Source organism: Thermothelomyces thermophilus, chromosome 3, assembly GCF_000226095.1.
Source record: "Thermothelomyces thermophilus ATCC 42464 chromosome 3, complete sequence".
Taxonomy (NCBI): Eukaryota; Fungi; Ascomycota; class Sordariomycetes; order Sordariales; family Chaetomiaceae; genus Thermothelomyces; species Thermothelomyces thermophilus.
In genome coordinates, this window is record NC_016474.1 from 924,164 (window position 1) to 951,789 (window position 27,626).

At 55.8% G+C, this 27,626-nt stretch overlaps 11 protein-coding genes and 1 non-coding gene across 12 annotated transcripts; 6 read left to right on the top strand and 6 right to left on the bottom strand.

The window, feature by feature from the left end:
- Positions 1–160: 160 nt before the first annotated feature.
- On the top strand, positions 161–1,436 carry MYCTH_116006 (uncharacterized protein; the record flags this gene model as incomplete). The annotated part of the gene is made up of 3 exons (XM_003662604.1): positions 161–304; positions 385–619; positions 676–1,436. 3 exons carry the CDS (start codon positions 164–166, stop codon positions 1,434–1,436), a joined length of 1,137 nt encoding a protein of 378 aa, XP_003662652.1.
- Positions 1,437–2,043: 607 nt separating this feature from the next.
- On the top strand, positions 2,044–2,602 carry MYCTH_2060145 (uncharacterized protein; the record flags this gene model as incomplete). The annotated part of the gene is made up of 2 exons (XM_003662605.1): positions 2,044–2,115; positions 2,177–2,602. The coding sequence occupies 2 exons, from the start codon at positions 2,044–2,046 to the stop codon at positions 2,600–2,602; spliced, it is 498 nt and encodes a 165-aa protein (XP_003662653.1).
- A 167-nt stretch (positions 2,603–2,769) lies between these two features.
- MYCTH_68292 (uncharacterized protein) lies at positions 2,770–4,722 on the bottom strand. Its single transcript, XM_003662606.1, has 3 exons — positions 4,421–4,722; positions 4,089–4,355; positions 2,770–4,033 (listed from the first exon to the last, which is right to left on the bottom strand). The coding sequence occupies exons 1-3, from the start codon at positions 4,448–4,450 to the stop codon at positions 3,086–3,088; spliced, it is 1,245 nt and encodes a 414-aa protein (XP_003662654.1). The 5' UTR covers positions 4,451–4,722; the 3' UTR covers positions 2,770–3,085.
- Positions 4,723–5,468: 746 nt separating this feature from the next.
- MYCTH_2303545 (uncharacterized protein) lies at positions 5,469–6,906 on the bottom strand. Its single transcript, XM_003662607.1, has 3 exons — positions 6,347–6,906; positions 6,089–6,288; positions 5,469–6,031 (listed from the first exon to the last, which is right to left on the bottom strand). Exons 2-3 carry the CDS (start codon positions 6,199–6,201, stop codon positions 5,602–5,604), a joined length of 543 nt encoding a protein of 180 aa, XP_003662655.1. The 5' UTR covers positions 6,202–6,288; positions 6,347–6,906; the 3' UTR covers positions 5,469–5,601.
- Positions 6,907–7,732: 826 nt separating this feature from the next.
- On the top strand, positions 7,733–10,762 carry MYCTH_2303547 (uncharacterized protein). Its single transcript, XM_003662608.1, has one exon. The coding sequence runs from the start codon at positions 7,885–7,887 to the stop codon at positions 10,492–10,494; it is 2,610 nt and encodes an 869-aa protein (XP_003662656.1). The 5' UTR covers positions 7,733–7,884; the 3' UTR covers positions 10,495–10,762.
- Positions 10,763–11,253: 491 nt separating this feature from the next.
- MYCTH_2303549 (uncharacterized protein) lies at positions 11,254–13,102 on the bottom strand. The gene is made up of 8 exons (XM_003662609.1): positions 12,907–13,102; positions 12,796–12,805; positions 12,634–12,727; positions 12,516–12,568; positions 11,940–12,452; positions 11,628–11,881; positions 11,354–11,569; positions 11,254–11,273 (listed from the first exon to the last, which is right to left on the bottom strand). The coding sequence occupies exons 1-7, from the start codon at positions 12,969–12,971 to the stop codon at positions 11,356–11,358; spliced, it is 1,203 nt and encodes a 400-aa protein (XP_003662657.1). The 5' UTR covers positions 12,972–13,102; the 3' UTR covers positions 11,254–11,273; positions 11,354–11,355.
- A 1,979-nt stretch (positions 13,103–15,081) lies between these two features.
- Positions 15,082–16,344, top strand: MYCTH_2303558 (uncharacterized protein). Its single transcript, XM_003662610.1, has one exon. It carries the CDS (start codon positions 15,181–15,183, stop codon positions 16,123–16,125), a length of 945 nt encoding a protein of 314 aa, XP_003662658.1. The 5' UTR covers positions 15,082–15,180; the 3' UTR covers positions 16,126–16,344.
- MYCTH_2303559 (uncharacterized protein) lies at positions 16,331–18,301 on the bottom strand. The gene has a single exon (XM_003662611.1). It carries the CDS (start codon positions 17,357–17,359, stop codon positions 16,565–16,567), a length of 795 nt encoding a protein of 264 aa, XP_003662659.1. The 5' UTR covers positions 17,360–18,301; the 3' UTR covers positions 16,331–16,564.
- A 297-nt stretch (positions 18,302–18,598) lies between these two features.
- Positions 18,599–18,698, bottom strand: MYCTH_t97. The gene has a single exon. It is a non-coding gene; the product is annotated as a tRNA-Val (tRNA).
- Positions 18,699–19,034: 336 nt separating this feature from the next.
- MYCTH_2303561 (uncharacterized protein) lies at positions 19,035–21,588 on the top strand. The gene is made up of 7 exons (XM_003662612.1): positions 19,035–19,238; positions 19,334–19,422; positions 19,500–19,642; positions 19,708–19,854; positions 19,910–20,331; positions 20,388–20,424; positions 20,478–21,588. Exons 1-7 carry the CDS (start codon positions 19,205–19,207, stop codon positions 21,421–21,423), a joined length of 1,818 nt encoding a protein of 605 aa, XP_003662660.1. The 5' UTR covers positions 19,035–19,204; the 3' UTR covers positions 21,424–21,588.
- MYCTH_2303565 (glycosyltransferase family 22 protein) lies at positions 21,588–24,035 on the bottom strand. Its single transcript, XM_003662613.1, has 4 exons — positions 23,653–24,035; positions 23,347–23,577; positions 23,119–23,291; positions 21,588–23,070 (listed from the first exon to the last, which is right to left on the bottom strand). The coding sequence occupies exons 1-4, from the start codon at positions 23,947–23,949 to the stop codon at positions 21,753–21,755; spliced, it is 2,019 nt and encodes a 672-aa protein (XP_003662661.1). The 5' UTR covers positions 23,950–24,035; the 3' UTR covers positions 21,588–21,752.
- An 820-nt stretch (positions 24,036–24,855) lies between these two features.
- On the top strand, positions 24,856–26,879 carry MYCTH_2303566 (uncharacterized protein). The gene is made up of 3 exons (XM_003662614.1): positions 24,856–25,570; positions 25,711–26,412; positions 26,498–26,879. Exons 1-3 carry the CDS (start codon positions 25,061–25,063, stop codon positions 26,633–26,635), a joined length of 1,350 nt encoding a protein of 449 aa, XP_003662662.1. The 5' UTR covers positions 24,856–25,060; the 3' UTR covers positions 26,636–26,879.
- The last annotated feature ends 747 nt before the right edge of the window (positions 26,880–27,626 follow it).

Below are 27,626 nucleotides of genomic sequence, written 5' to 3' on the forward strand. Positions count from 1 at the left end.
ACCTTGGGCGCTTAACTGCAGCATTCGAACAGGGGTGGCTCGAACATTCACCGCCTGGCAGAACTGCTCGTTCCCATGCTTCAATTCCGAATTACTGTGCAAAGGCCGTCCGTCCTCAACCTTAGTACGTCAATCGAACAAACCAGCGCGGCGGCCTTCAATTATGGCTTCCACACCAATGGATCTCGACGATGCGCCGACATCAGCAGCTACCCCGTCGCTGAATATCGCACGAACATTGGGAGCCAATGTGCCCAGCACCACAGCCGTCAGCGAAGTCATCCCATTGTACCGACCAACCAAAGTGAGCACGTCTAATTTGCCTGCCCCCCCCCCCCCCCCACACCAACACACACCTTTATCGTGTTACTGACTCCATACCAGCTGTTTCAGCGAGATGATATCAAAGACGGAAAACCCCGGCCATACGTGTTGTCCATCGACTTTGACGACCCGGGCGAGCTTTGCATGACGTCGGAGAGCGACGAGACTATTCAAATTTACAACGTGAAGGACGGCCGCCACGACAAGAGTTTGTTGAGCAAGAAGTATGGCGTAAAGCTGGCCAAGTTTACCCACACGAGCTCGAGCATCATCTATGCCAGTACCCAGCAGAATGGTTGGTTTTACTCGGTGTCTTGGCCTGGTCCGTTACGATGCTAACTCCTGGTGTAGACGCGATCCGCTACCTGGCGACCCACGATAACTCCTTCATCCGCTACTTCGAGGGTCACGAAGGTGCAGTCACCAATCTCGCCCTGCACCCCGGCTCCGACAACTTCATCTCGTGCAGCGTCGACAACACGGTTCGGATATGGAACATTGGGACGAAGCAGTGGATCGGCAAACTGCTCCTGAACACGCCATACCTTTCGGCCTGGGATCCGTCCGGAAATGTCTTTGCCGTCGCCTCGCCGGCTAGCGGAAGCATTCTTCTCTACGACTATCGCAAGTACGAGAAGGGCCCATTCTCCGTCTTTGACGTGCTGAAGGCCCGGGGGCCAGCCGATGCAGAGGCTGCTTTTAGAGGCTGGACGAAACTTGAGTTTTCCAACGATGGGAAGCATTTGCTCCTGGGATCGAAGGGCGACGGCCACTTCCTGCTGGACGCGTTTGATGGAAGCCTGAAGGCGTACTTGAAGAAGCCGGGCGCCAGCACGAGGCGATTGGCTCCGGGAGAGACCGACGGAGGCAACGTGGAGAGCAGCGGCGAATGCTGCTTTGCCCCCGACGGACGCTACGTCTTGAGCGGTGCGAAGTCAGACCTTCTCGTGTGGGACACGCTCATGACCCCCGGAAGCGACAAGGTACTTGAGCCGGCGCATGTTCTGGAAGAGAAGCGTGAGATGGCCGTGGTGGCGTACAATCCCCGGTACAACATGATTGCAACAGCAGATCAAGAACTCATGTTTTGGCTGCCAGACCCCAATGCATAGGTTGGGGTCCCATTCTTGACTGGTTGAATTTACGGGGCGGCGGGATGAATGGCATCAAGATGGCTTGAGATACCCTTTTGCATGTTGCGGCGTTTAAGGATAGATTTGCGTTTACTGTGTAAAAGTGACATTTTATACACACTAAATTTTGACCCGGAATTCGACTTGATATTTACAGGAGTTTAAGATCTTAAATGCGTAGCTGGGCGCTTTCCCAGGTATACGTAGTAGGCAGGTAGAGTACCTTGGCTACAGTACCTGTCTCTGCAGTGGTAGACAGTGGCCCCTGCGATTCACAGCCCGCAAAGCTCCCCCGCATTCGGCTAACCCCACCGAACTGCTGTGCATGGCGGAACTCTCCGATGTCACCAAAACTTCCAAGAAGGGTCATCAAAAGGGAGCATTGACTGGGTCTTCTGCACCCAGACTAGCTCTGTAAACAAACAACAGCTTGTGTGGTCGGCCTGTTGAACACCGGAAAACAGGAAACAGCATTTTCTCAATTTCGAGACAAGACTAATCCCGTGAACCTTCCGACTCGGTCGCACGCCACAAGCCGGAGATCCTCTCCTGTCTCAGCTTGTCGGCCTGAAGATTGCCGCCCAAAATGCCCTACTACGCCAAATCCGAGGACTGGCTTCATCAGTCGAGCCTCCTGCTCCAAGCTCGCCCGTCAACCGTACGAACTTAACATCCCATCTTCTTCCAATGACGAACAGCCACTAACCAGACAACTGCAGACACGAATCACCACCCGATACCACCTCAAACCTGCCCGCCGAGTGCCGAAGCTCAAAAACTCCGACCAGGATGCCGCCGGTCAAAAAGCACAATCACCAGAAACACAAGAAAAACCGCCGCGCGGTCATCTTGTTCTCAAAACCTACGATCCCCACAGCGGCGTGACCCTCAAATACAAGACCTCCAAAGCCGCAGAGGTAACAAGGCTGATCCAGATGTTGGGAACCCTCGGCCGGCACATGGCTGCAGTGCCGATCACTGAGAAGGCGGAGGACGAGACGATGGCGGATGCTCCTGCGCCGACAGAGGGTGAGGGTACCGGGAGCGGTGTACAGACGCCTATAGGTGCACAGGCACAGCAGCAACAACAGCAAGCGGGTGGGGGAGGTGGGAAAGGGAAGAAGAAGAAGGGAGGGAAGAGGTGAGACCGTCGCTCAAGGTCATTAATTGGGTGCTGGAAGGGCAAGGATGGGATACACGGGGTTAGCGGTTCAAGGAACATATCATGCCGGTAAACTCAAGATTTGAGAAAACAGTATACGTTGTGGATCTGTCCAGGAGAACACTTAAGCATGACCGCACAATTTCTGTTTCGGACATATTCGTGTTTTTATCCCTAGCATGAGAGTCTACTCATACATAACCAAGGACGTTTCTTCGTCTCCGCCGCATTCCTTTCATAAGTAAAACCCAGGAACCACCAAGCAACGCCCAACGCCGCCATGCTAACACGGTCCCACCCGCGCAGCATTGTACACGCGAAAACAATATCCAACCTCTCCACGAGGCGACGTAAGCCGACAACCCTCCCACTTCTATGCCAGAAGACATCGTAAGGGGGGGAGAGCATGTATCGACACAAAGAGGGGTATTAGAGAACAAAAACGGACCATCCAGCCGACAAGAGCTTAGAAGTCATCGTCAAACGTGAAATCGCCGCCGTTCTCTCCCTTGGGCTCATCGGAATCTTCCTGGACAAACTTCTTCGTGCTGGCCATGACGCCCGCCTTTTGGTAGTCGCCGACGCGCTTCTCGAAGAAGTTGGTCTTGCCTCCGAGGGAGATGTTCTCCATGAAGTCGAAGGGGTTCGTCGACCTATACACCTTCTCATTGCCGAGGGCAAGAAGCAGGCGGTCGGCAACGAACTCAATGTACTGCTTCATCAGGTTGGCATTCATGCCGAGCAGGGCGCAAGGCAGGGCCTCAGTGAGGAACTCCTGCTCGATGCGGACGGCGTCGACAATGATGTCTTCAATCACCTGCTTGCTGGGGCGGTGGTTGAGGTGCGAGAACAGCAGGCAAGCAAAGTCGGTGTGGAGACCCTCATCCCGAGAGATCAGCTCGTTGGAAAAGGTCAAGCCGGGCATGAGGCCGCGCTTCTTGAGCCAGAAGATGGACGCAAAGGCGCCGCTGAAGAAGATACCCTCGACGGCAGCGAAGGCAACGAGCCGCTGCGCAAAGGTGGACTTCTTGTCAGCGATCCAGCGAAGGGCCCAGTCGGCCTTCTTGCGAATGGCGGGGATGGTCTCGATGGCATTGAACAGATGAGAGCGCTGAGCGGGCTCCTTGATGTAGGTATCGATGAGCAGAGAGTAGGTCTCCGAATGGATGTTCTCCATCATGATCTGGAAGCCGTAGAAGCAGCGGGCCTCCGGGACCTGAACCTCGCCACTGAAGCGCTCGACCAGGTTCTCATTGACGATGCCGTCAGATGCGGCGAAGAAAGCGAGAATATGCGAGATAAAGTATTTCTCATCGTCGTTGAGCCTGTTGTTCCAATCGTGAAGGTCCTTGGAAAGGTCAATCTCCTCGGCGGTCCAGAACGAGGCCTCGGCCTTCTTGTACATTTGCCAGATCTGCAGTGCCCCATTAGCACGCGTCCCACTTAACGCGTTCGAGCGCGTCGCGTACCTCGTGATACTTGATGGGGAACAGCACGAAGCGCTGGGGGTTCTCTTGAAGAAGGGGCTCGTCGGCCTCCTCAGGCTTGATGGTAGGGGCCACCGAGGGCTTTGGCGCCTCCTTCTTGTCCATGACACTCTTCTGGTGGTTGGCGTCAATCTCTGCCTCCAGGGTGGCGAGGTCGGCATCGAAGGACGCGTTCTCTTTGTTGGAAGAGGAGAAATCAAGCTTCTTGACAGGAGACTCCATCTTCAGTGCCTCAATTGCCGAGGTAGCCTGCAATTCGAGCCTCGTTAGTGATGGGCAAAGTCGACGCGTAAAGCGCGACGCGGGGCACTGACCTGCTTCGATGGGGTAACCTGCGCGGCCATTGTATGTGAGATGGAACTAGTGCGTGCTGTGGGATCAAGTGACGAGGAATTGCCACCGAGTGTAGGATGTCAAGAGGCAATTGTTGGTGCTGATGAAGGAATGGGTTGGAAGTTGTGCAGACAAGAGCAGGATCTGGAGGAAGAACTGCGAGCGCGACTCGATATAAATGTAGCACGTCTGCACGCGGTCCCACCCTGCTAAATCTGTTCTGCAGGGGTTCGCGTCGACGCGACTTGGGCCCGTTCCGCTCCGGTAAATGCGGCGTCAACACACCAACCCCCTGAGATACACGGGCTTACCCAGGCATCCATCCACTTGCGGCACGTTAGCCTGGTCGGATATACCTCGCCGTTATCTGATCTCCGGCCGAGACAGCCAAGAAGTGGTGCAGCTTTCTCGCGTGTTCAAGCTGGTCCAAGCTAATCATGACCCCACTATGACACACTCCATTGCTCTCTACAGGCAGAGAGACGTCCCATTCTCGGCGTCGTTCAACGACAATTATTAACCGTGCTTTTGTCAACATTGACCCAGGAATGGCAAGATAACTCTTTTGGACATTATTAGATATCAGATGTTTTTTAATATATTCAGCAATCTATCTCTGTTGTGAAGTTTTACTGTATTTAATTGGTGTATAAGTAAGGGTTGCTATCTTGTTCTCTAGCTGCCCTGAATGGCTATGAACCTCCGGTCTATACTTTGCTACGTTCCTGACAGGACTGACGGGGGTGTATCTCTGGTGAGGTTTCCCCGGTAGTGGCCGTTGGTGTTGGCCGCGGAATGGAGCTCATCCTTGGTAGTCCACTCGCGGGTACGCGTGGAGAAGTGTAGTTTGTCATCGTAGCATAATCACAAATAATCATGGACTGTGGACATTTGGGTGGCCTGACCAGCCTGAAGCCAAACTCTTTACTTAAAACGCGACATTACAATTCGAAGAGTGTTCCGGCAGACGGCTTAGTCTGGTACTGGCCATTCATGGTTTCTTAAACCAGACCAAAGTCAACACTTCTTATCTTGCTTACCTATTGAAAAACGATGGCAGAACCAGCATGTCTGAATTCAAAGGAAACTGCTTCGGAACCTAATCTAAGCTAGTGGTTCCAGTACAGAGGTATCCAAACTAACCACCTAGCTTCCAGCTCGCTTAATGACGCCGCCCTTGCATTCGATATGGATTTCTAGGATCGTGCGGTCCGGTCAAATTGCGTCCTGGGGGGATTGTCCGCGCCGGCGGGACCGTCATTGGAGCCGTGAATGATTCAACATGTCGCACGATGCCTTGTTCCAGGTCACGATCTTTCTCCCCGTTGATCCCACTTGGCTGCCCAGTCTCTGCTCTTACTCTTTTAATTGCCTTGTCCATCAAGTGATCGTTGAGAACCCAGGCAATCCGAGTATTGGCACGGTAGCCAACGTCGAAGAAATCCCCGATGACCGGAATGAAGCCCACCAAGAAGTCAAGTGCGATGTAGAGATACATCAACCTTCTCTTGTTACTGGGTAAGCCACCATAGATTCTGGAGGCTTCCCACACCAGTAAAACCGACAGGATTAGCTCTAGGACATCGCCGATACTAGTAATGGCGGTTAGCCAAGTGTGTTTCCCACAGTGCCGCTGAAGCCAGACTCACACGGGAATGAGACCCAGGATTGCCGACCATCCAAGGCTCGCGCCGAAGCAGCAACAATGGAACTGATGGTCCAAATGGTGTGCCCGCTTACAGACCGTTCTGAGTTTCTCCATGTCTTGTGTATCGATTCTTATATCTCTTTTGACTTCGAAGATTTTTCTCTTCTTGCGCATTATTCCGCGTTTGTCTTTCCATGGATCCTGGTGTTGTGAACATCAGCACCCTCGTTCGGCGAAGATTGCAGTCCGTTTCACTTACCTCTGAGTTAGGTCGCTTTGATTTACAGCTTTCCAGAAAATCAATCAGATCTTTGCCCTCTACAGCGACTTCCATTGTGGCCAGGCACTCTTCTCTCGCAACTCTGAAAGGCTTGAGGCCATTGCTGAATGAAACATAAGACGAGAAGACCGAGAAACACCGAGTAGGGATGTCAGGATATAAGGAAAAGCGGCCCCATTCTTGCCCACATGGCACTGGGTGAGATGGCTGTCAATTCGAGCTGGCAGCAGTTGGCTGTGATATGGATTGGCCGGCACGCCTTGTATAGTTTCAGGCGCGCGGTTATGAGGCCCGGTTTGGAAACACTTCTGACGCTAGTCTGGGGAACCACCGTCTAGTATTCTGGTCGTCTGATGTTCGTGGCTTGTGAAGGATTTCGCAAAAGTGGTTTAGGGCTGCTGGCTTATAGCTTGGCGCGGGCCGCCTGTTTTCATTTCTGCTCGAGATTGGTGTCAGCTCTCGCCCACTGAGCTGTCATCCCACCCTTGATTGGTGTGCAATTCAAGCCTTGATTCTGGCGATGATGTCCGACATCCAGGATTGGAGGGTTCCTGTCTGCCGAAAGGCATCTTTACTACTACTTACTAGTGGCCACGCCCCGCTGGCGCACTAGCAAGGGCCCAGTCTCAAGGACCAATCAATGCTTCTACAGTACAAAGTAGATCTACTACGGCGTAAATACCTGAGCTCGGTATCGAGATACAAAGAATTCTTGACACTAATGCCAGGGTAGCTATGTACTCCGCACAGTACCTATTATTCCTTAGGCACCCCAGTTACTGCGCACGAACAACGCACTGCCACAGTCTTACGTCTGTGGCTTGCCTTGCGCTCTGGTGGGAACTTGCATTGGTTAGTCCGCCACACCTCCCCTCCAACGCCACCGTCATTATCGTTAGACTGTTGGGCGCAGACAAATGAATGTCGTCCACGTCTGCACACATTGCAAGTCAAATTCTTCCAAGTTTTACCTCCCAGGCGATATTCGGAACGCCCGATCGCTTCTCATTCTGACGCTGACGGGCATATTCCCACATATTCAATTGAAGCGTGCACCACGGCCATTGGCTGAGCCATCTGTACCTGTTTTGTTGTCCCTGCAACACATCTGTGGGCAGGTTGCAGCTTGGCCCCCGCCCTCGGCTCGATTCACGACAGCAACCCGACCAGCCTGCTACTCGCAAGACGCCCGATCGAAATCCTACCTTCCCTAAGTCTTTGGTATAGCCAGCAAACGCTCATCGATTTCTCATCGATCGCCGTGGATATGCTCGTGACAAGACGTCGCCATGGCCGAAAACAAGATGCAACTCGAAGATTGTGGGGCATTATATAGCCTGGGAGATTGACGGCGTCGTGCTGACTTGTGCTTAGGGTTGGACGACCTTTGCGTCCGTTTTATCATCCACCTCCCAAAGGAGGATCTGTCATCGGTCGCGCGTATATGTTTCCAAGTTGAAGAGGCGCAATGGTTCTACGAAGATTTCATCCGTCCGTTGGACCCGACTCTGCCATCCATGTCCCTCCGAAGTTTCTGCCTAAGGATATTCCAGCATTGTCCTCTGCTGGCGCCTTTCTCGGCTGAGAACCACATGCGCGCGTTCGAAGAGTTTATGCAATACAAGACGAGAGTCCCGGTTCGGGGTGCCATCCTGCTCAATGAGGCCATGGACTCCACGGTGCTTGTCAAGGGCTGGAAGAAGGGCGCAAACTGGAGCTTCCCCAGAGGCAAGATCAACAAAGACGAAGACGACCTTGACTGTGCCATCCGCGAAGTATACGAGGAGACTGGCTTCGACCTTAGGCAAGCAGGACTCGTGCCTAAGGATGACGAAGTGAAGTACATCCAGATCTCCATGCGGGAGCAGCAGATCCGTTTATACATCTTCCGCAACGTTCCAATGGACACCGTCTTCGAGCCCAAGACGCGGAAAGAGATCAGCAAGGTTGAGTGGTACAAGCTTTCGGAGCTGCCCGCGTTTCGGAAGAAGGGTAACAGTTCCCATGACAATGCTGCCGCCGCGTCCAACGCCAACAAATTCTATATGGTTGCCCCGTTTCTTGTCCCCTTAAAGAAGTGGGTGCTTCAACAAAAGAAAAAGGACGCCAGCCGAGCGGCCGCCAGCAGTTCTCACCAGGCCATTCACCCTCCCGCCGAAGAGCCTCTCACCGAGGACGATATCGGCACTCATGTCGAGCCTGTCCCTGGGCCGTCGAATGGCACCCCAGCAATCGAGACAATGGAGGGTGCGACGCGCGAACTCCAGCGCCTTCTCAAAGTCCAACCGCCAACTCAGGGCCTGCAGATGAGCCCCTCTTCTTCGACCGCCAGCAAGGGAGAAGCTTTGATGGCACTTTTAAGAAAGAGCGCAGAGCCTCAGCAAGCTCCACAGCAACCTCACCATCCTCATTCTCAAACTTCGAATACTGCACCGGATCTCGCTCACACGAGTGGTCCCGGAGCACACGCCCCGCACCACCACGGTTCGACCTACGGGCAACCGGCTCCTAACTATCAACCGCCATCAAATTTCCCTGTCACGCCAAGTTCAATGCAGAATACGGCTCCTGCATATGCCGGTCAAGACAGTGCCCATGCCCACGACATGTCACAAACATACGGCCGCAACCCATTCATTAGCTCTACACAACCGCAACGCAGCGAGCCGGTTCTTCTACACCCACAGCCATTGCCCCCGCAGGTCCAGCAGTCTGTGCTTACCAGGGGTATCCTACCGACCCCGGTGCTCCTGGATGCGGTTGGTCAGGGGGGGCAGCATGGCCAGCAGAATGGGCAACAAAGTTATCAGAGAGGTCCGCATGCTCCGGCGGGCGGTCAGTATAATCAACCTGGAGCTCCAAGTCCGTATACTGTTGGCGCAAACGATTCGTATGCGACTCAGCAGCAAACACCAAAACCAGCCCAGTTAACGGACCACGCTATGGCATTGTTGAATACCTTCAAGTATGGTACGCGGGATGGCGGTGAACACAAAGCCCACGGAAGTGCTCCCCAAAACCCCGCCTCAGTGTCGGTTCAGCAGAACCAGTATCACTCGGCATCTTGGGCGAACGCCGCCTCTACAACGCAGGCATCAAATCCTGCAGCACAGCTTCTGCCTCATCCCATGCCTCCCGTGACGGCTGCAGGGACGTCGCCACGTGCGATACAGCCGTCTGACCCGCAGGCTGGATCCAGATTTCCCCAGCCGAATGACACCCATCGCTCTGCATTATTGGAAATGTTCAAAAAAGCAGGCCCCAGGTCACCGTTGAGTAACGAGATCAAAATGCAGCCTGGCAGTTCACAGCAGAGTCCCGGAACCACCAGGCATAATGATACAGGGAGCCCGGGCTACAAAGCGACGTCTGCCGCCGAATTGCTTGCCTCGGCTCCGGGAGCCAACCACACGCCTGGAAGGACCGATTCCGAATTGAACCGGCCTTATCGGCCTGTCCAAATTCTGAGTCGGCCAAAGCAGGGAGAGCACAGTAACTCCCAGGACTTCGCAAGCGCACAAGCCCAGATACAGCGACTGCAGCAGCGCCTCAGCCCGATGGGCTCTACATGGCAGGATGCCGGGAACACTGGCCGCCAAGGCATGTCCTCTCCGCGTGACCGAGCTTTTTCACATTACATGGAACAGGAAGCCAAGCGATCTCCACAGCCGAATTACGCAGCCGCTCACGCGGCCAGCCTCCCCTACGCATCGCAGTCACCGTCTAGCACCCATTTTGCTTCCCCATTCCAACAACAGCAACAGTTCCAACAGTCGATAGGCATGCAGCAGCGCCGCAAAGACTCCAATTCTGAGCAAAAACAAAAGCTTCTCTCGCTTTTTAGCAAAGGGCAGCAGCAGCAGCAGCAGTCACAACAGGCTTCACCAACAGGGTTTACGGTAGAGGCGAAGGGCAAAGGCAAGGAGACCACGGTTTTTGAACAACCCCGTTCGGGTAGCACCCCTCGCTCGCGCGTGGCCTCGTTTGCGTCGGCTGGAGCAAATGAGCCTTCCGGCACTGGTGGCAGCGGACAAACATCGCGGCGTGGCAGCCAAACACCCATTTCGCCGGCGGACCGGAACTTCCTCCTGTCGTACCTGGAATCAGTGACGAACGCGGGCCGTTAAAGGAGTGAGAAGAGCGGTTCATTGTTGGCTGGATGGTCTGACTCGTTTGTATCTCCGGCGCCGTAGAGTCGCCGGTCTGTAACACATATATCGGGACAGTGTCAGGAATCAAACTAGGCGGCGGACTCTGGGTCTCAAATGGTTGGGGGCGCAGGAAGAGGATTCGGATCGGGAATCGGTTTCAAAGCTAGCTGCGGCACCCTCTCGCGCAGCGACTCGGTGGGTTGGTTCTCGATCAGCGCTGCACTTCTCACGGGCCTAGCAAATAGTGCTATAAAATAGTCAATTTCGAGCCTGGCCCATCGCGTACTTCTCTGGTTTCCTGGTTTTGCCCTTCCAACTGCCTGCTACTCATATGGGTGAACCGGCAGAACGTTTATTGGCTTATTCTACGGGGCTGTCCACTCTCCTCAGCACATCACGGAGAATAGAGCCATCCCAGACCAGCCATATAGGAGAGATGTCCCAAGCCGTTACCGCAAGCGCAATGTGAAGTCGCTTGAGATACCAAGCCGTCCAGACTAGATGATGTTACGATGCCCTGCGGAGAAGCGGCGCGGCCGACCATTGAAGAAAGTGAACAACTATGCGGCCTTCTTGATGGTTCCCGGCTGCCAGTCAGCGTACCATATATCATCCCGGAAGATCATCACGGGTATCCATTCCAAACGCCAGCCGCCGGTACAAATCAAGCCATATCTCCTCCTGGTTCTGCCATGTTCTGCCCTGTTCTGCTGATTCATGAAAGTCATAATATTTCCCGTGCAATCCCGTTCGAGCTGCTTGCCGCTAACCATTGACATACCATCCTTAATGCTCCAAGAAGAGGGCCGAGCAGGCGTGGTGATGTAACACTTACTTCTAGGCCGTGATCCCTACCGCATTCTTGGTCCCGAACGTTGCCGCGATCTCGTCGTCATCACCGTCGTCCGGACTCAGCAGCTGGAAGCGATTCGGCACCCTGGCGAGTTTCTTTCTGGGCGGGGCCACCTCCTTTCGCGGCTTGGGCGCTGGCTGTGGATAAGGCTGCGCACATTCGTCGACGTCGAAGCTGATCTTTTTGCCCTTGTATCGCCTATTGCTCCTTGTCAGCTTGGCGGTGGATGAGGGGCAGCGAGGGGTTGGGTACGCACAGGCGAGTCAGCATGCACTGGCGCGCGTAGATGGCGTTATGGACAGAGTTCAGGCCGATGTAACAGCTGCTGCCGACGAACTCGATCTTGACCACGACCAGGGTGTGGATGTGGTCCAGGTCCCCGCGGATGACGTCCTCGGTATGTCTGTTATCGTACCCCTGGATCACCAAGTTGCGACTGGCACCCATGCTGATCTTGTTCGCTACGTGACCCTGAAGGATGAACTGGCGATCGTTCCACCTGACTTCGACCTGATGACCGTGTCAATGATAACAGAACGGGACAACCAGGACCGGAAACCTTGCCTACCCTTTTGTTCCTGATGTACAAATCATGCCGGCGAACATGTTCATAGAACTTTTTCGCATCCTCCGAGTTTAAGAAAGAAACTGTGGCGGAGCGATCGTGACTGCGCAAGAAGATGTCCAGGAGCATCCCGCCACGCACAGCATTCACAATGTCGGCATGGGTTGTGCCTTCTGCTAGGTTGGACAGCTGAAGGGTACGGGCACATTGGCGCTCAAACTGCGGGCGCTGGCCCTGGGGTTTAGTATACCTCGCGCCAGGGCGGTCCTCGGGGCGCGAACCAGCCTCACTGGCGCCGTTCTCGTCGTCGTTATCAGCTTCGTCCACATCACTGTCGGCCCATGCCGAGCGACCATGCCGGGGGCTGTGCTGCGTGTCTTTCTGCTGGGCATAAGCAGCCGATGGATCCGGCGTGGGCGAGTCTAGGCGGGCGCCTCCGTCTTCGTTGGGATCCGCCTGTTGGTTCGCCGCCGAGGTGGGTGCCCTTCGGATGGTCTCGTCATCCTGGCTAAGAAGCTGCCATCCGTCAACTGCTGTCGCGGGCCGACCGGCCGTTCCCAAGGCTATAGAGATTCATACATCTACTGTCTCCTCTCCTACGCCGCCGCGAAGGAGGTTCCGTCTGAGATTGCCTGGAGCAAGTCAACCAACGAATTCTAGGGTCAGTTTAGACGCATACAGATGGACTGGGCCGTACCATATTGTCTGGCGATCAGCACAAGGTTGTCATATTCGGCCCGCGAAATGACCACAGAAGCAAAATTTCCAGTTGACTCAAGAGGCTTGGAATTCTTGCGACGGTCAGCAGTGCCCGGTTTGGCTGGCATTATGGTATTGACAACACCATGTCATGACCTACATATTCTGCCCTATGATGCAGCGCCGCGCGGGGCATGTTAGCTTTGGGCGCCCATGGCTGCGGGACCGCGGCGATAGCCGACCACACGGTTCACGGCAGGCATGTACATACCTTCGCAGGAGCGTGTTGAAATACTCGCGGCCAATCGTGACCGTGTTTCCCTCTGGCGACGTCATAGTTGCCTTACGAAACAGAATAAAAAAGTGAAGCCTGGAAAAGAGAGTAAATGGATCTCCGGAGGTTTGCCTGCTTCTGGAAGACCTCGCTCCCACAAGCGGCTGCCCTCTGGGGATAGTTGGTTGGCTGTGAAGGAGGTAGGTGCCTTAAGGTACACACTCGATAGGTAAGGTACCAATGGAAGGCGATTAAGCACTTGGTAGCTGCAGTGACGAGGCCGCACTGCGGAGTACCTTAGTTGGAATCCAGCTGTGCCCGCCAATGTTTGGCTGCGAATGCAACGATTTGCGTGCTAGACCGGCACACAGACCACCACTTAAAATGCTCTGTGGAACTTCCATCTCCCGGCAAGTGCAATCGAGCGATGAGACGATCCATGACCTCCGCTACAACTATCCGTACCTGGACGATCAGCATTCTGTTCCTGGAAGATGCAGCACGAATATAGCGGCTCTGGGAAACGTGTATATACCGACCGCCAAGGTCATCGGCACCTCTTGTCTAGAGGACGAGCTTGTCCTTGGGGACTGGAACTTTCATCAGCACCTAACTAATTGCGTCACCTCTGATCCGTTGGTTGGGAGGGGCCCCATCTCATTATGGTTTGTGCCATCAACGAGAAGAGATGACCAATCCCTTGTCCTAATGAAAAGGCTTCGACAGCAGGCAGAACGGGACCAGGGAGACAGGAATCGTAGTCTACTACTTGAGTCAGTTAAACTTCACAGGATAGCTACTCAAAGGAAAGTCAAATCAATGGCAGAGAGCCAGAAAACCGCATCTCTGCTTATGGTTTCCACCCTCGCGGGCAGGCAACTGGTGCCAAGGATTATCCTTGTGTAAGCTATTTCGTAGACCGGATACGCTACCCAGATTCAGTCCCCATGAGTTCTAAATCATGGCATAGCCCGTGATCTGCGCTGCAAGTTGCTGGGGGGTAAATCATCATCAAGCCCGATGACACTAGCCAAATGAGATAGCTAGTCAGGTTCACAGATTGGTATGAGCTCACTTCACCTGTTTTCACCAAAATCCACTAAACAAGCATTGTATTCGCACGAATGTTGGTGGCACACGCTTGAGCGCCTCGACGCCGCTTGCTGTGGGCCATCGTTATGGCAGATTGCAGACCGAGGAACGTTCCTGAGGAGTGCTCCTGCGAAATACAAAGTTCGAATGCGGGCGCTGAGGCAGAGGTTTCACGGCAACTAAATTCTGCACTGGATTGGTGTCGCCCGAGAATCTAGTGCACGGAGCAGATGCTTTGGCGATATAGGAGCATCGGGGTCGCTCTCAGTGCAGGCGCAAAAATGGTTCCTCAGTGGTTGGGCTGTGACGATGTGCTCGGCGCGGAGAGAAGTGACGGAACAAGACAAGAAATAGGTGGTCGATTTGCTGCCGGGGAATCTCGCCTCTTATCCACACGATAACAATCAGGTTACTGTGTACATTCATGTACGGAATACACGAGTGCGCGCGGCTGGGATATCAGGGTTTCATTCTCGATCCTCGTGTTGGAGCAACCGCTAAAAATAATGCTGCTGCACGGCACCAGAGCGCGTGCCTAAATTCCTTCCTCCAACCATTGCACCTCGCCACAAATACGAGTTGTCGTGTTGGCCTGGGGATATCCGGTCAGCCCACTGGCACCCTGGTTGTCCACTCAGCGACCGGTTCTGGGCCCAGCTTGGCCCAGCCGCTCCTTCCATTGGCTCGTAGGCTCCGAGCGCATCCATCAAGGTTTGGCCAAGCCGCCCAGTCGCTGGATTCCATCAAATTCAGGCCGGGGCAATCTTGCATTCCAACTGTTTCCCGATCGCTACGTTCTGCTTCCAGAGTCGTTCAGAACCCCTCGTTTTCGACCTGTTTGTTTCAGCAACCACGCTCGCTTCCCATCCGAACGCTCGCTTTATTTGCTTTCCTGAGCTCTAAACCTCCAGCTATCTACGCTTTTACTCTCCGGTTCGTCCGGTGTCTCTTCGTCGTCTCGCTCGGGCCCGATTCCTGGTAATAGGGGCAGATTGCCGCCAACGCCGTGCCACGTCTCAAACCCGACTCTCCTCTTCCCACCACCACAGACCAATTTTCCGGCGTTCAAAAGAGTCTCCGGGTTGTGCTGTTGTAGAGCCCGGAGATTGAAATAATTAGGACGCTGTCCGCAGTCGTCCGTGGTCTTCCCTTCCAGCAGCAAAAGAACGCCCCCGCGACATGAAGGCTGCTCTATCTGCCGGCCACTTGGCCGTGGCGTTGCTGTCGTTGACGCCGGCGGTCTCTGCGTTAGGATGGCCAAGATGGCTTCCAGAACTCGATACGCTGGTGGTTCGACAGGATGATTCTCAAGATGGTACGTACCATCGCAGCGACACCCTTTATGTGTATGTGCATGCATGCTCGTCTAACACGCATTCTGCAGATTCTTCTTCTCCGACGCCGACGCCCACACCTTCCAAGTCCGCGTCCGATAACAGCGACGATGAAGGGTCGTCGACGACCTCCCGGGACACGTCAGACCCTATTTCGACAAATCTCAACACGGGTGGTATTACGTCGGGGACCCGCACCGCCAAGGAGACGGGCAAGAGCACACGCTCGAGTGCACCCAAGAAGACCGAGTTCGACCCGCAGGACCCTGTCGGCAGCGTGGTTATGGTGACGCCCGCGGCGACGGATGGCTACCAGCTATACAAGATTGGCGACTACGTGACGTGGGGGTGGAACTACACAGACGTGCAGGCCACGCCGACGGGCATCGACCTCTACCTCAAGTGCAGCAAGGTGCCACAGCCGTGGACGCTGACACAGAACATGTCGTACAGCACGGTTGGCTCGTACACGTGGGACACGGAGCAGTTCCAGAAGAGCCATGTGGCCGACCCGCTCTTGACGGAGCAATACACGCTGGTGATTGCCGATGCCGACGGCGGCATCAGTGCGACGCCCGAGCCGGGATATCTCGCTCCCTTCTCGGGCTTTATGTTTGGTCTGTACGAGCCGCAACCGTATTCCGATACCGGTGACGGATGGCAGTGTGCGTCGTGCAACGGCGCCACATCCGGGCTGGACAACCGCGCGGTGGGCGTCGCCGTCGTGATGAGCGTTGTGACAGTCCTCAGCTTCACTTGGTTTGTTACCGGTTTCGGAGCGTTTTTTTAAACGGAGCTCCGGAAGTGGTGAAAGAGGTGGAAAGCAATATGTGGAAAGGGGTGGGGATGGTGGCGGTGGTGGGGACAGCGGATATATGCCTTGTAATGTGTTTTTTCTCTTCTTGGGACGGCATACGGTCGTCTTGTTTCGGTCAACTTGTTACACTAATACGGAGTGCAAAGAGCGGAAAGGGCGTTGGATCGAGTACTGTTCAGCATTTTGTTCGGGCCATCACTTTGCCCAGGTCGGGCTCAAAATCGAAAAAAGACCAGGACGGGGTGACAGCATCTTTTGCATCATCTCCGCGTCATGACATTGCATATCTATCAGGTAGCTTAATGAAGCATATCTTACGACGTTCATGCGTCTCTCAGACTTTCTTTTGGCACATTGCCTATCGGTAACCAGACCACGCCGTCCTAGTAGGATATGCGCCACGGAGCAGCCTCTACACCATCCGCAGCGAAAACCCCCCTCCCTTCTCCTCCCGTTCCCTCCCCGAGAATATCCCACTGAAATCCACGGTGCCAAGATCTGCCGCCTGCTGGCCCCGCGCCGGCGCGTTTGGCGTCTCCCGCCTCCGCCTCCTCTCCTGCCCGGCTTTGCTCGGGAATGTCGGGAACATGGCCTCCTGCTTCGGCTTGGGGTCTTGTTTGAAATACTCGTGCTCGAGCATCTCTTTCGCGGTCGGCCTCTTGTCCGGATCCAGCGCCAACAGGCTGTTCAACAGGCTCACGCCGGCAGCGGTGAGCAAGGGGAACTTGGCACGGATGGCGGACCCGGTAGCCTTGCCGCCCGAGGGCAGGCGCAGCCCCCGCGCGTTGGGCAGCCGCCGGAAGGACGGCCAGGACTCCTCGGTCGGGACGCCGCAGAGCTCGAAGATCTTGGTCAGCTCGTCGACCTCGTTGCGGCCCTGGAGGAGCGGCTCGCGCGTCAGGAGCTCGCCGAAGATGCAGCCTACGCTCCACATGTCGATGGCGCCCGTATACCGAGACGCGCCGAGGAGGAGTTCGGGGGCGCGGTACCAGAGCGTGACGACGAGCTGGGTTAGTTTCGGTGGCGGGTCGCCGACGTAGCGCGCCATGCCGAAGTCGGCAATCTTGAGCTGGCCGCGGTTGTTGAGGAGGAGGTTGGAGGTCTTGAGGTCGCGGTGGAGGATCCATTTGTCGTGGAGGTAGGCTACCCCCGAGGCGAGTTGTCGGAGGAGGGTCTTGACTTCGGACGCGAGAAACGGCTCGGGCATGTCTTCGAGGATGGATTTCAGATCGTGTTCGAGGAATTCGAGGACGAGGAAGATGCTGGAACAACGAGAACAATGTGAGCACGAGGCTTAAAATGGCGTTCGAAGAGAGAGAGGGGGGGACTAACTTCTCAATCTTGCTCGTGTCGTCTCCCACGACCACTTCCCGTAACTTGACCACATTTCGGTGATCACAGTCTTTCAGGATCTGTATCTCGCGCAGTCCAGTAACCGGCAGCCCGCCGCGGTCGTTGGGGTCGATCTTTAGCCTCTTGAGCGCAACCACCTCGCCTGTGCTAACCTCCTTCGCCCGCGACACCCAGCCGTATGCGCCCTCCTCGATGTCGTTGAGCTTGTCGTAGTTCTCGACGCTGCGAGACTTGCCGAACACGCCGCCATCGAACCGTAGAAGTTTTGGTGCATCGTTACCGCCTTCCGATGTCCCGGCAGCTTGCGCCGTCTCGCGTTCGGGTGATATCCTTCGTCGCTTGGCTGGAGGCCCGTTTGCGCCGTCGCCCTCTGCTTGTGCTTGTGCTTGTGCTGCGGCCGCGGCCGCGGCAGCAGCTTCCCGAGCTTGCTTCTCTGCTTCAAGCCTGCGAGCCTTCTCGGCCTTGAGGCGTTTCTTCTCCTCCTTCTCCTTCTTCAATTGCGCCTCGAGTTCTGCGTCGGCCTCGTCGTCCGCCCAGCGGGACTTGGCTTTGCTCGCCATCGCATCAACAGGTCGTCGCACAGTCGACACCGTTTGGGAGCCCTGGTCCTCGTATAAAGTCGATGTGGCGAGGTGCGAATTCAGGCCGCAGTGTTACACCGCACGGTCTCTTGCGACCGTCTGTGGAGAATAACTAGTCTAGCAGAAGTGGTGCATCTCGGGGCTTGATGCATGGATTGCCGAAGCAAGCTTTCCTGTGTTTAGAGATTGCCTGGTTGGTCAAAGCGTGGTTGGTGAGCATCGAACCTCGTTGAAGACATGCTCTGTCATCAGGCTCTTTGCCTCTGCATATAACACTCTCAAACATACCGTTTCTGGCTCTTGAAAAAAAAAACACGTAACTCCAGAAATTAGCAGATATCAACTTCCCCGCGGTCTTGGTGTTTTCATGAAGCTCTCTCGGATTGGCGCCATGATTACCCTCCAGAAGCGGTGGTAGGTATTATACGGCAAGAACGCGGTGCAGTAAGAAGCACCATTGCTTCGCATTCACGTAAAGACAAAAATATTGAAAAGTTCCAAGACAAAAGGGATGACCGACCCAGGGATCGAACCTGGCACCTTCTCGGTGGTATTACTCCAGCTGAGTTCAACTTTGTGAACGAGACGTGATAACCACTACACCAGTCGGCCTTAGATGGAAGCAGGTTCCAAATTCAGGGATTATCGCGGGGTAGCCAAAGACTTCTTGGCATCCGCAGGATCGTAAGCTTGGACCCGGGATAAACGTGTCTAACTTGAAGTTCTTACTCTTGTGCAAAAGACACGACCATGTCTTCCATTATTCGACCTCGTTGCCCTTCTCCAGTTGAGCACTGTGATCTCGAGCACATATCGTTCGAGTAAAGGAGGGGCAACCCAGCAAGCTCCTATCAGAGAGCATCTAGGAACAGAGAGTGAACGGGCCATGTGCTAAGTTAAAGGGGGCTCAGGGAGCTGGGTGCTACCTTGCCAAGCATAACCCCGTCTGAGTGAGAACGGGGTAACCTCCAACTCCCAAGACTCCACTGTGCGGTTTCTCCTAAACAGAGCTCTAGGAGGTGTCGCAAGACAAGCAGCCGCTGTCACCTACATATCTTTCTCGCAATCCGCCTTCCTCTAGCATTAGATTCTTTCCTTCTTTTTAGCCGATTGATCCAATGGCCGGACGATTTGTTCGCGCGTCGAAATATCGTAGGCATCTCTGAGCTACACACGCTCGCGTGCTCCGTTCCTGCGACAAGACAGCGGCCTCGCATGCGACAGCTGCTGACCGATCCTCTAACCAGGACACGTCTTTGGAAAGCCGACAAAGAAGGAATTCTGCTATGACAATCTCCATATCAGCCGCAATGCTTGGGACACCAACCTGGTGAAGGTGTGTGTTTCTCGCTCTCAAAAGATGCCCCGCATTGTATCGCTTCCAACTGGCTACTGATAATCGGGCTGTGCTAGGTTAACCCCGAGTACCTTTCCGTCAATTGGGAATCTGGTGGCGGTGGGGCTTTTGCCGTCATCCCCCTGAACGAGCGCGGCAAGCTGCCAGACCAAATACCTTTGTTCCGGGGCCATACTGCTGCTGTGCTGGACACAGACTGGTGCGTCGCAAGCATTCGACTGCTATCCTGCGAGGTGGAAGATGCGAGACTGATCTTGGCCACAGGTGCCCTCACAATGACCGTCTCATCGCCTCCGCATCCGACGACGGCAAGGTGTTTATCTGGGAGGTGCCCCAGGGCTTCACCCTCTACACCGACGCTGAAGAGATTACCGATGTGTCGCCGGTCAGCAAGCTGGCTGGTCACTCAAGGTGTGATCCACCGAATTTCCCAGGAGTCTGCGTCTCCGTGCTCACTGCTTTGTAGGAAAGTCGGCCATGTTCTCTTCAACCCTGCGGCCGAGAACATCCTCGCGTCCTCTTCCGGCGACTTGACCATCAAGCTGTGGGATATTGGTACGGGTCAGGCTGGGCTCACGCTTAAGCACCCCGATGTGGTACAAAGTCTGTCTTGGAGCGCGAACGGCGCGATGCTTGTGACCACCTCAAGGGACAAGAAACTGCGCGTTTGGGATGTGCGCCAGGAGAAGCCAGTGCACGAATATCCGGGCCACGAAGGGGCCAAAAACAGCCGCGCAGTGTGGATGGGCGAGCATAACCGCATTGCTACCACCGGATTTTCCAGAATGAGCGAGCGGCAAATTGGTCTCTGGGAGCCAGGTCGCAAGGATCCCATCGGCGGTTTCACCTCCCTCGACTCCATCTCTGGTGTCTGCATGCCGTTCTGGGGTAAGCCGGCAATATGCCTCAATGTGCAGAACTATTGCTAACCAAATGTCCGCCAGACGAGGGATCAAACTGCCTTTATCTTGCAGGAAAGGGGTATGTCAAGTTCTACATTCCAACAAAGAGAATGCACATGCTGATTGTCCCAGCGACGGCAACATTCGCTACTTCGAGTACGAAAACGACAAGTTCGAATTCCTCTCCGAGTACAAGTCTGCGGATCCCCAGCGCGGTATCGCCTTCCTGCCGCGCCGCGGCATCAATGTCCACGAAAACGAGGTGATGCGGGCTTACAAGACCGTCAACGACACCTACATCGAGCCCATCTCGTTCACCGTGCCGCGCCGTGCCGAGACTTTCCAGTCCGACATCTATCCTCCCGCCACCGGTCTCAAGCCTGCTATGTCTGCTAAGGAGTGGTTTGATGGCAAGACAGCTGTTTCGCCCAAGATTGACCTGGAAAGCGTGTATGAAGGCAAAGCGCCGGTCGAAGTCCCCGCCGACTACAAACCGTCTCCCGCTGCTGCGCCTACTCCTGCCCAGGCGCCCGCACCGGCTCCCAAGAAGGAGCCCGAGCCGGCACCTACCCCGGTCCGTGCACCGGCGACGGTGGCAGACCAGAAGACCTCCATGTCTGCCATGGCGAATAAGTTCCAAGATGTCGAGGCAGTTGAAGATGAAGACGAGACCTCAAGCTTTGAAGAGATCTCGCGCCCCGCCCCGCGCACAACTCTTCCTGTCCGGTCTCCTGCCAAACCGGAGCCCATCGCAACTAATGCCCCCCCACCTCAAGCAAAACCCTCGTCGCCGGTCAAGTCTTCGGAACCATCTGCGGCACCTGCCACTCGTCCTGCGGCCTCGGCTTCGCCGGCGAGCCCTGCCCTCGAGGCCTCTCTGGCGCAGATCAAACAGCTGATTGAGCAGCAAGGCCAGGTCATCAGCGCGCAAACGGAAAAGATCACAGCCCAGACCCAGCTCATCTCTCGTCTGGCTGCCGAGGTGGAAACGCTCAAGAAGAGGGTCGGCACAGGCACACAGGACCAGAGCGAGCGGATCCGGCAACTCGAGCTAGAGTTGGAGGCTGCCAGATCGTGAGTGTGTGATACAGGCAGAGGTTCCAAGGGGCAGAGAGCTGCATATGGTGAGGCAGCACAGCTACGACGACGTTCATGAGCAATGGGCCGGCGTTTCGCGTCCTCCATATAAGCCATCATAGGAGGCAGCGGTCGGAATATTTCGTCTTGGTTTTCTCTCCTGGACAGGCAGTCAAACAAACAGAGAAAAAAATACCCAAATCTACCTTTGCCAGGCTTTTTTCAATCAAAGCCGACTTGGCTTTCGAAATTACCGCAGTCTCGGTTTTAATTGCATTATCTTACAATTCGATTAATGTTATACACTCCCTGCCTCACGTAGCCTCCCTTTCAGAGCTCATCAACAACCCTGCCCTCCTCCTCTCTGTTCTCTTCTCCACGGGAGCCTTGATAAAGTCCCGTATCCCAAACCACCAAGCGACCCCTCCTTCGCCAGTCCTCGTTAAACGCCCCGTTCCATGCCGACCACACCCTCGTGAGGGTGACCCCCATCTCCTTCCCCGGCGCCTCCTTCCCGTCGTTACCGTGCTCAAAGAACGCCCTCAACACAGGCTCGATTCCCTCAAACCCCACGATGTACCTCGGTACCTCCCCAACCCTTCTCTTCGCTGTTCCTGTGCTCTCGTTTCCAGCCGCGAGTGGCCACATCTCCTCACCTAGAAACCTCACCCCGTACATCCCATCCGCATCCTTCAGGTAGAAACGGTCCGCCTCATCCAGGTAAGTCTCCCGTTCCTTGGTCCCCCGGGCGATATGCAGCGGCGGTTCGCAGGTGAGCGCGCGGGCCCGCAAGGCCGGGTAGACAAGGTGCGAACGCCACGGTGTGCTGTGGCAGGGGGTGAGAAAGAGGGCAAAGAGCTCCTTCTCACCTTTCCCTCCTTGTGGGGAGGCCGGAACATCGATGTCCAAGGCGTCCGGGTGGATGCGCTCAAATTCGGTCCGGAGGAAGGAGAGGACTGAGAGAGGCGCGGGCTGGTGGAACAGAGAGAGGTAGCCGGCGAGGAGAATATTGAGGGAAATGAGATTGGCGAGGGTTAATTTGCGGCGAAGGCTGACCGGGCCATCGGACGATGGCGCGGCGGAGGAAGAGGCGGGCTGAGTGAAGAAGGCCGTAAAGTAAGGCGCCGAGAGGATGTGCAGCATCGGGAGGAGGGGATAGATGAAGCGGACCTCTTTGTGGGAGATGAACGACAGAATGGTGATCATGGTCAGGACGGAGAGGTTGAGCGTCTTGAGAATTCGTGATTGGAGGGTGTTGGTTGAAGAGGTCGCTTTGTAGAGGCCGACAATGGTGAATGGGAGGAATGTGGTGGTGAGAAGGGGCACGCCTTGGGAGACATAGTAATGCCAAGGCATGCGGCCGTAGAAGACGGCAAGGGACTGCGAGATGTTGAAATAGAACCACTTGTAGGGCGGGAACGTCCAGAAGCCAAAATACAAGCGGTCTGAGATCAGAGAAACTGCGAGAACCGTCGCTCCACAAATGATGCTCTCACGGAGCAGAATAACGATGGTTGACGTCTGCAGGGGCGAGTTTCCAAGGGGGGTCAGCCGTATAAGTGAAAGGCCGGAGACAACGAGCCATATAAGCAGATTAGTCGGCCGCAACAACACGGCGACGGCTGCGAGCACAAGGGATATACGGAGACTACTCGTGTTAGCCGGGTTCGGGGTGCTCGATATCAGCAGATCCTACCTAGAGAGCCTTCCTTCTTGCTGCAACGGCTGGCTCCTGCTCGCTTTCGTATCAATCAAGACCTCCCAGGGCCAGTAGCACAGCGCAGCTATTGTCAGGGTCGTCTCCAGTGAGTTGGAGAAGGTCCTGGTGGAGCAATACCACTGCCAGGGGTTAAGCACCGTCATCCAGAGCTATAAAGGATCAGCTTCGCGATCGACAGCGTTGGTCAGAGAGAACACCACTCACTGCGGCCCACGGAGCATTGCTCTGTCTCCCGTAGATATCCATGGCCAGCTTCCATGTGTAGAAGTCGGCCAGCGCGGCAAACACGGCCTGCAGTGTCCTAGGTAAGGCCACAAGCATCAGAGCTTTGAACGGCGGGAACAAGCTCAGCGAGCTCATGAGACTTTCGGCGGCCTTGTAAGCCAGGCCGAAGATGGCTGGGTGCAATGACGATCTGAGCTGGTGTTGCCATTCCTGAGTTGTCATCCCGCGTCAGGAACAGCAATCATCAAAAGAGAATATTGCGGGGACGGAAGTTCAAAGATGTACCCAGGTTAGCCATGCGCCGCTATCGGCTCCAAACGCAACGCGCCATGCCGGCTCGAGAGCCTGAAAGTACTCATCTGGCTGGAAGAAGGTGCGCACGCAGAGAGCATTGATGAACCGGAAAAGAAGCAGCACCCTGAGGATATCGCCGACTTGGGCAGCTGCGACCTGCGCGTGGACCTCATACCTCCGTGTTGTCTCATGTTTTTCTTCTCTTTTTGATTTCGGTCTCGGGGGCTCTCCCACGAAACCCGCTTCATGCCGTCCCGGCAGCCCTTCGGGAGCCGGCTTGGAATTCATGGCGGGGTGCAGGTTGCTGCTGTGCCCGGAATCAAGGGGTCGTCAGGAGGTCGCCAGCGTAAATTCACACCGGCCACTTCTCGGTTGGGGTGCATTTGTCCCCTGCCAAATGTCCAAGCTCTCCCAGGTGCCAGTCTGGTCCCTCATCTGCGTACAGAGTAACCCAAACCTGGAAGCTCACTCATGATTGGCCAACTCAGCCCTACCGCGCTACTGGATGCCTCGTTTGCAAATCACCTGACTGCGGTTGGCCAGTCGGCGCCGCTCCCCATGCACCACCGGCACCGAGACCTCCACCGCAAACTCTCGGTTCGGAGTTGCTTTGAAGAAACTTGACCCCAAAGGCTCGCTGCGGGCCCGGAGGCCCCGGACGACTGGTCCAATGAGCGATTTCTCAAGCCACCGTGGCCACCGTGGCCACCAGACGCCAAGTCGCACGCCTCTCGAGCACGGCGTGGACAAGGGCCTCGGAGGTCTGGGACCACATTGACGGGCGGGCCAGGCATTCGTGCCACAATCGGACTGCCAGGCCCGCTCAGCGTCGGCAATACACAGGGATGCTCAGGGATCTTGGGACCCACGTGAGGGGTTGCTGCCGTCATATCGCCCTTGACGCCGCTTTCCACTTGCACTTAGGAGTATAGTGGCGTTTCACGAAATCCACAAGAGAAACGGTCTCGTCTGCATCGGGAGACCGAAGTTAGGGTGAGAGCTGCCTACAAAATCCCCAGTGGTTTCCCACCAACAAGCTCGGTTGGCTGTTAGGTGTTTACCTTTTTTTTTCTGTGTTGTGTTCGCTCCCCCAAGTGTCCATTACCATACGAGCGAGTTGCCACAAAGCTCAAGCCTTCTGCCGTTGCTTAATCCATTTGATACCCTAGTGATAGGCAAGCCTTCAGCTCGGATATCACAAACAAGCTTCTTTTTATCTCTTCTGTCAGTGGGGCACACCTCATCTATCGCGTTGGCCCCTCCATCGTCATTCCTCCCCCCCCATCCCACCTGATCACCAGAGTGTTCTCAACGCACTACGACGCGCATCACGCCAATAGCCTACTGCGCAGCTCTTGAGAGCCCTCCGGGACTGAATTTGAGAACACCGTGACACACAATGGCACCCCACGCAGACAAGGACAACTCCCCCGTTCGCGGGGCCAACACCGCATCGTCAAAGGACCGGTACCACGCCGCGTCCACCAAGAGCGCCATTGCCGCCGAGAACGAGTTTGCCGCCCACAACTACCACCCGCTTCCCGTCGTGTTCGCTCGCGCCCAAGGAGTCCACGTGTGGGACCCCGAGGGCAAGCACTACCTCGACTTCCTCTCGGCCTACAGCGCTGTCAATCAGGGCCACTGCCACCCGGAGCTGATCAAGGCGCTGACCGAGCAGGCCGGCCGGCTGACGCTGAGCTCGCGCGCCTTCCACAACGACGTGTTCCCCGTCTGGGCCGAGAAGGTCCGCCAGCTGTTTGGGTATGACATGGTGCTGCCCATGAATACGGGCGCAGAGGCCGTCGAGACGGCCGTCAAGATCGCCCGCAAGTGGGCGTACAAGGTCAAGGGCGTGGCGCCCGGCAAGGCCCTCGTCTTCAGTACCAGCAACAACTTCCACGGCCGGACGGTAAGCTCACTTAGCCCTGGCTTTGTCACCCCATCCCATCTCTGCGCGCATACGCAAGATGACACCACAAAATAGAAAATAGAAAACAAACAAACAAAAAAAAACAGTCACTAACAAAAGTCTCTTTTCCCCCCATCCAGATGACGGCCGTCTCGCTCTCGGTCGATCCAGAGTCGCGCGGCAACTACGGACCGTACCTGCCCAACGTGGGCGCCATTAACCCCAGCACGGGGGCGCCGATCCGGTACAACAACGTTGCCGACCTGGAGGCCGTCCTGGACGCCCACGGGCGCGACACGGCCGCCTTCATCGTGGAGCCGATCCAGGGGGAGGCGGGCGTGGTGGTGCCGGACGACGACTACCTGGCGCGGGTGCACGAGCTGTGCCGGCGCCACAACGTGCTCCTCGTCTGCGACGAGATCCAGACGGGCATCGCGCGCACGGGGCGGATGCTCTGCTCCGAGTGGGCCGGCATCCGGCCCGACATGGTCACGCTCGGCAAGGCCATCTCGGGCGGCATGTACCCCGTCAGCTGCGTGCTGGCCGACCGCGCCGTCATGGGCGTCATCGAGCCCGGCACGCACGGGTCGACCTACGGCGGCAACCCGCTCGGCTGCGCCGTCTCGATCCGCGCCCTCGAGCTGGTCGAGGAGGAGGGCCTCGTGGAGAAGGCGGACCGGCTCGGCCGCATCTTCAGGGAGGGCGTCGAGGCGTTCCAATCGCCGATCGTGCAGACCGTCAGGGGGAAGGGGCTGCTGAACGCCGTCGTCATCGACGAAAGCCGGGCCAGCGGCAGGACGGCGTGGGACCTGTGTCTGTTGCTGAAGGATAAGGGGGTTCTGGTGAGTCCTTTTTTTTTTTCTCCAAATCTTCCAATTCTCCCGTAAGAAGGAGGCAAGGCGGAAGATGCTAACTGCGGAGGTAAAGGCTAAACCCACACACGGCAACATCATCCGGTTTGCGCCGCCTTTGGTCATCACCGAGGAGGAGCTTCGGGGAGCTATCAAGACTATCGGTGAGGCGCTGGCCGAGCTGCCGACGGCGAAGGTAACCGAGGGCCATTAGAGAAAGGAGAACCAAATAAAAAAAAAACCCCGAGGTTCGGAAAGTTTCAGAGGGGAGGAGATTTGGGGGGCTACAGAAGAGTGCATCGTGACCGTCAGCCAGTGTCTTGTGTATTTTTCTTGTAGATGCCATATCATAATCGGCTTGCATTGGAGCACTGGAGGGAAAAAACTATGGTTTTCGACTTAGACCCGGGCTAGATCCGAGTTGGGAAATCTACTGCGAGAAGACGCACTCAATATTGCATCCGGGTCGCTGGACGTGGAGTCGGCCATCGTGGAGGTCTTTTTCGGTTCCGAGTTTCTCTCTACGGCCTGTCCAGCATGAGGAAGGAGTGATTACGGATGGCGAGATAAAAGAGCAAATATACATGGTTGGCCACGCGTATGTACATACAAGGAGTCAGCGAGACTCGATCTTGACCTGAAGATGACCTGAAGAATGCCGGAGCCAAGGCTTGCCGCTCGCCTGGGCGGTTGGGCCGGCCGTTTGGTGTTCTCTGCTGCGGAATCCATGTCCGCTTCCTCGGCTGGGATTGCGTGTCGTATTCTTCCTTGTTGCGCACGTCAGGCACACAACCATGTGACATGACAATGCGGACATGGATTGCCCCGGTGCGGGCCAGGGGGAGGGAAAGGGGGCCCCCGGAGGGGGGGAGTGGAGGAGGCGGAGAGGAGAAGGCAACAACGCAGCTTGATGCGTCCTAAGCAGGAACGGGGACGCAGGTTGAGCGGGCCGGGGCTGCGGGAGGCGGTTTGGTGACGCCCGGCCGGTGGGTAATAAAAAAAAATACACAAACAACGGGAATGAGGACCCTGTATTTCGAGTTGCCGGCCGAGGAGGACCTTTTCTCATGGCCGGGAAATTCAGAAGGGGCTGGGGTGCGGGATACGAGGTTTGCTGCTCTTCTGAATCCGGACGAACGGCCGTTTGAAAGAGGGTGCAAGAGAGCATGAGAACTGTTGTGCATGGACGGATCACAGCAAGCATG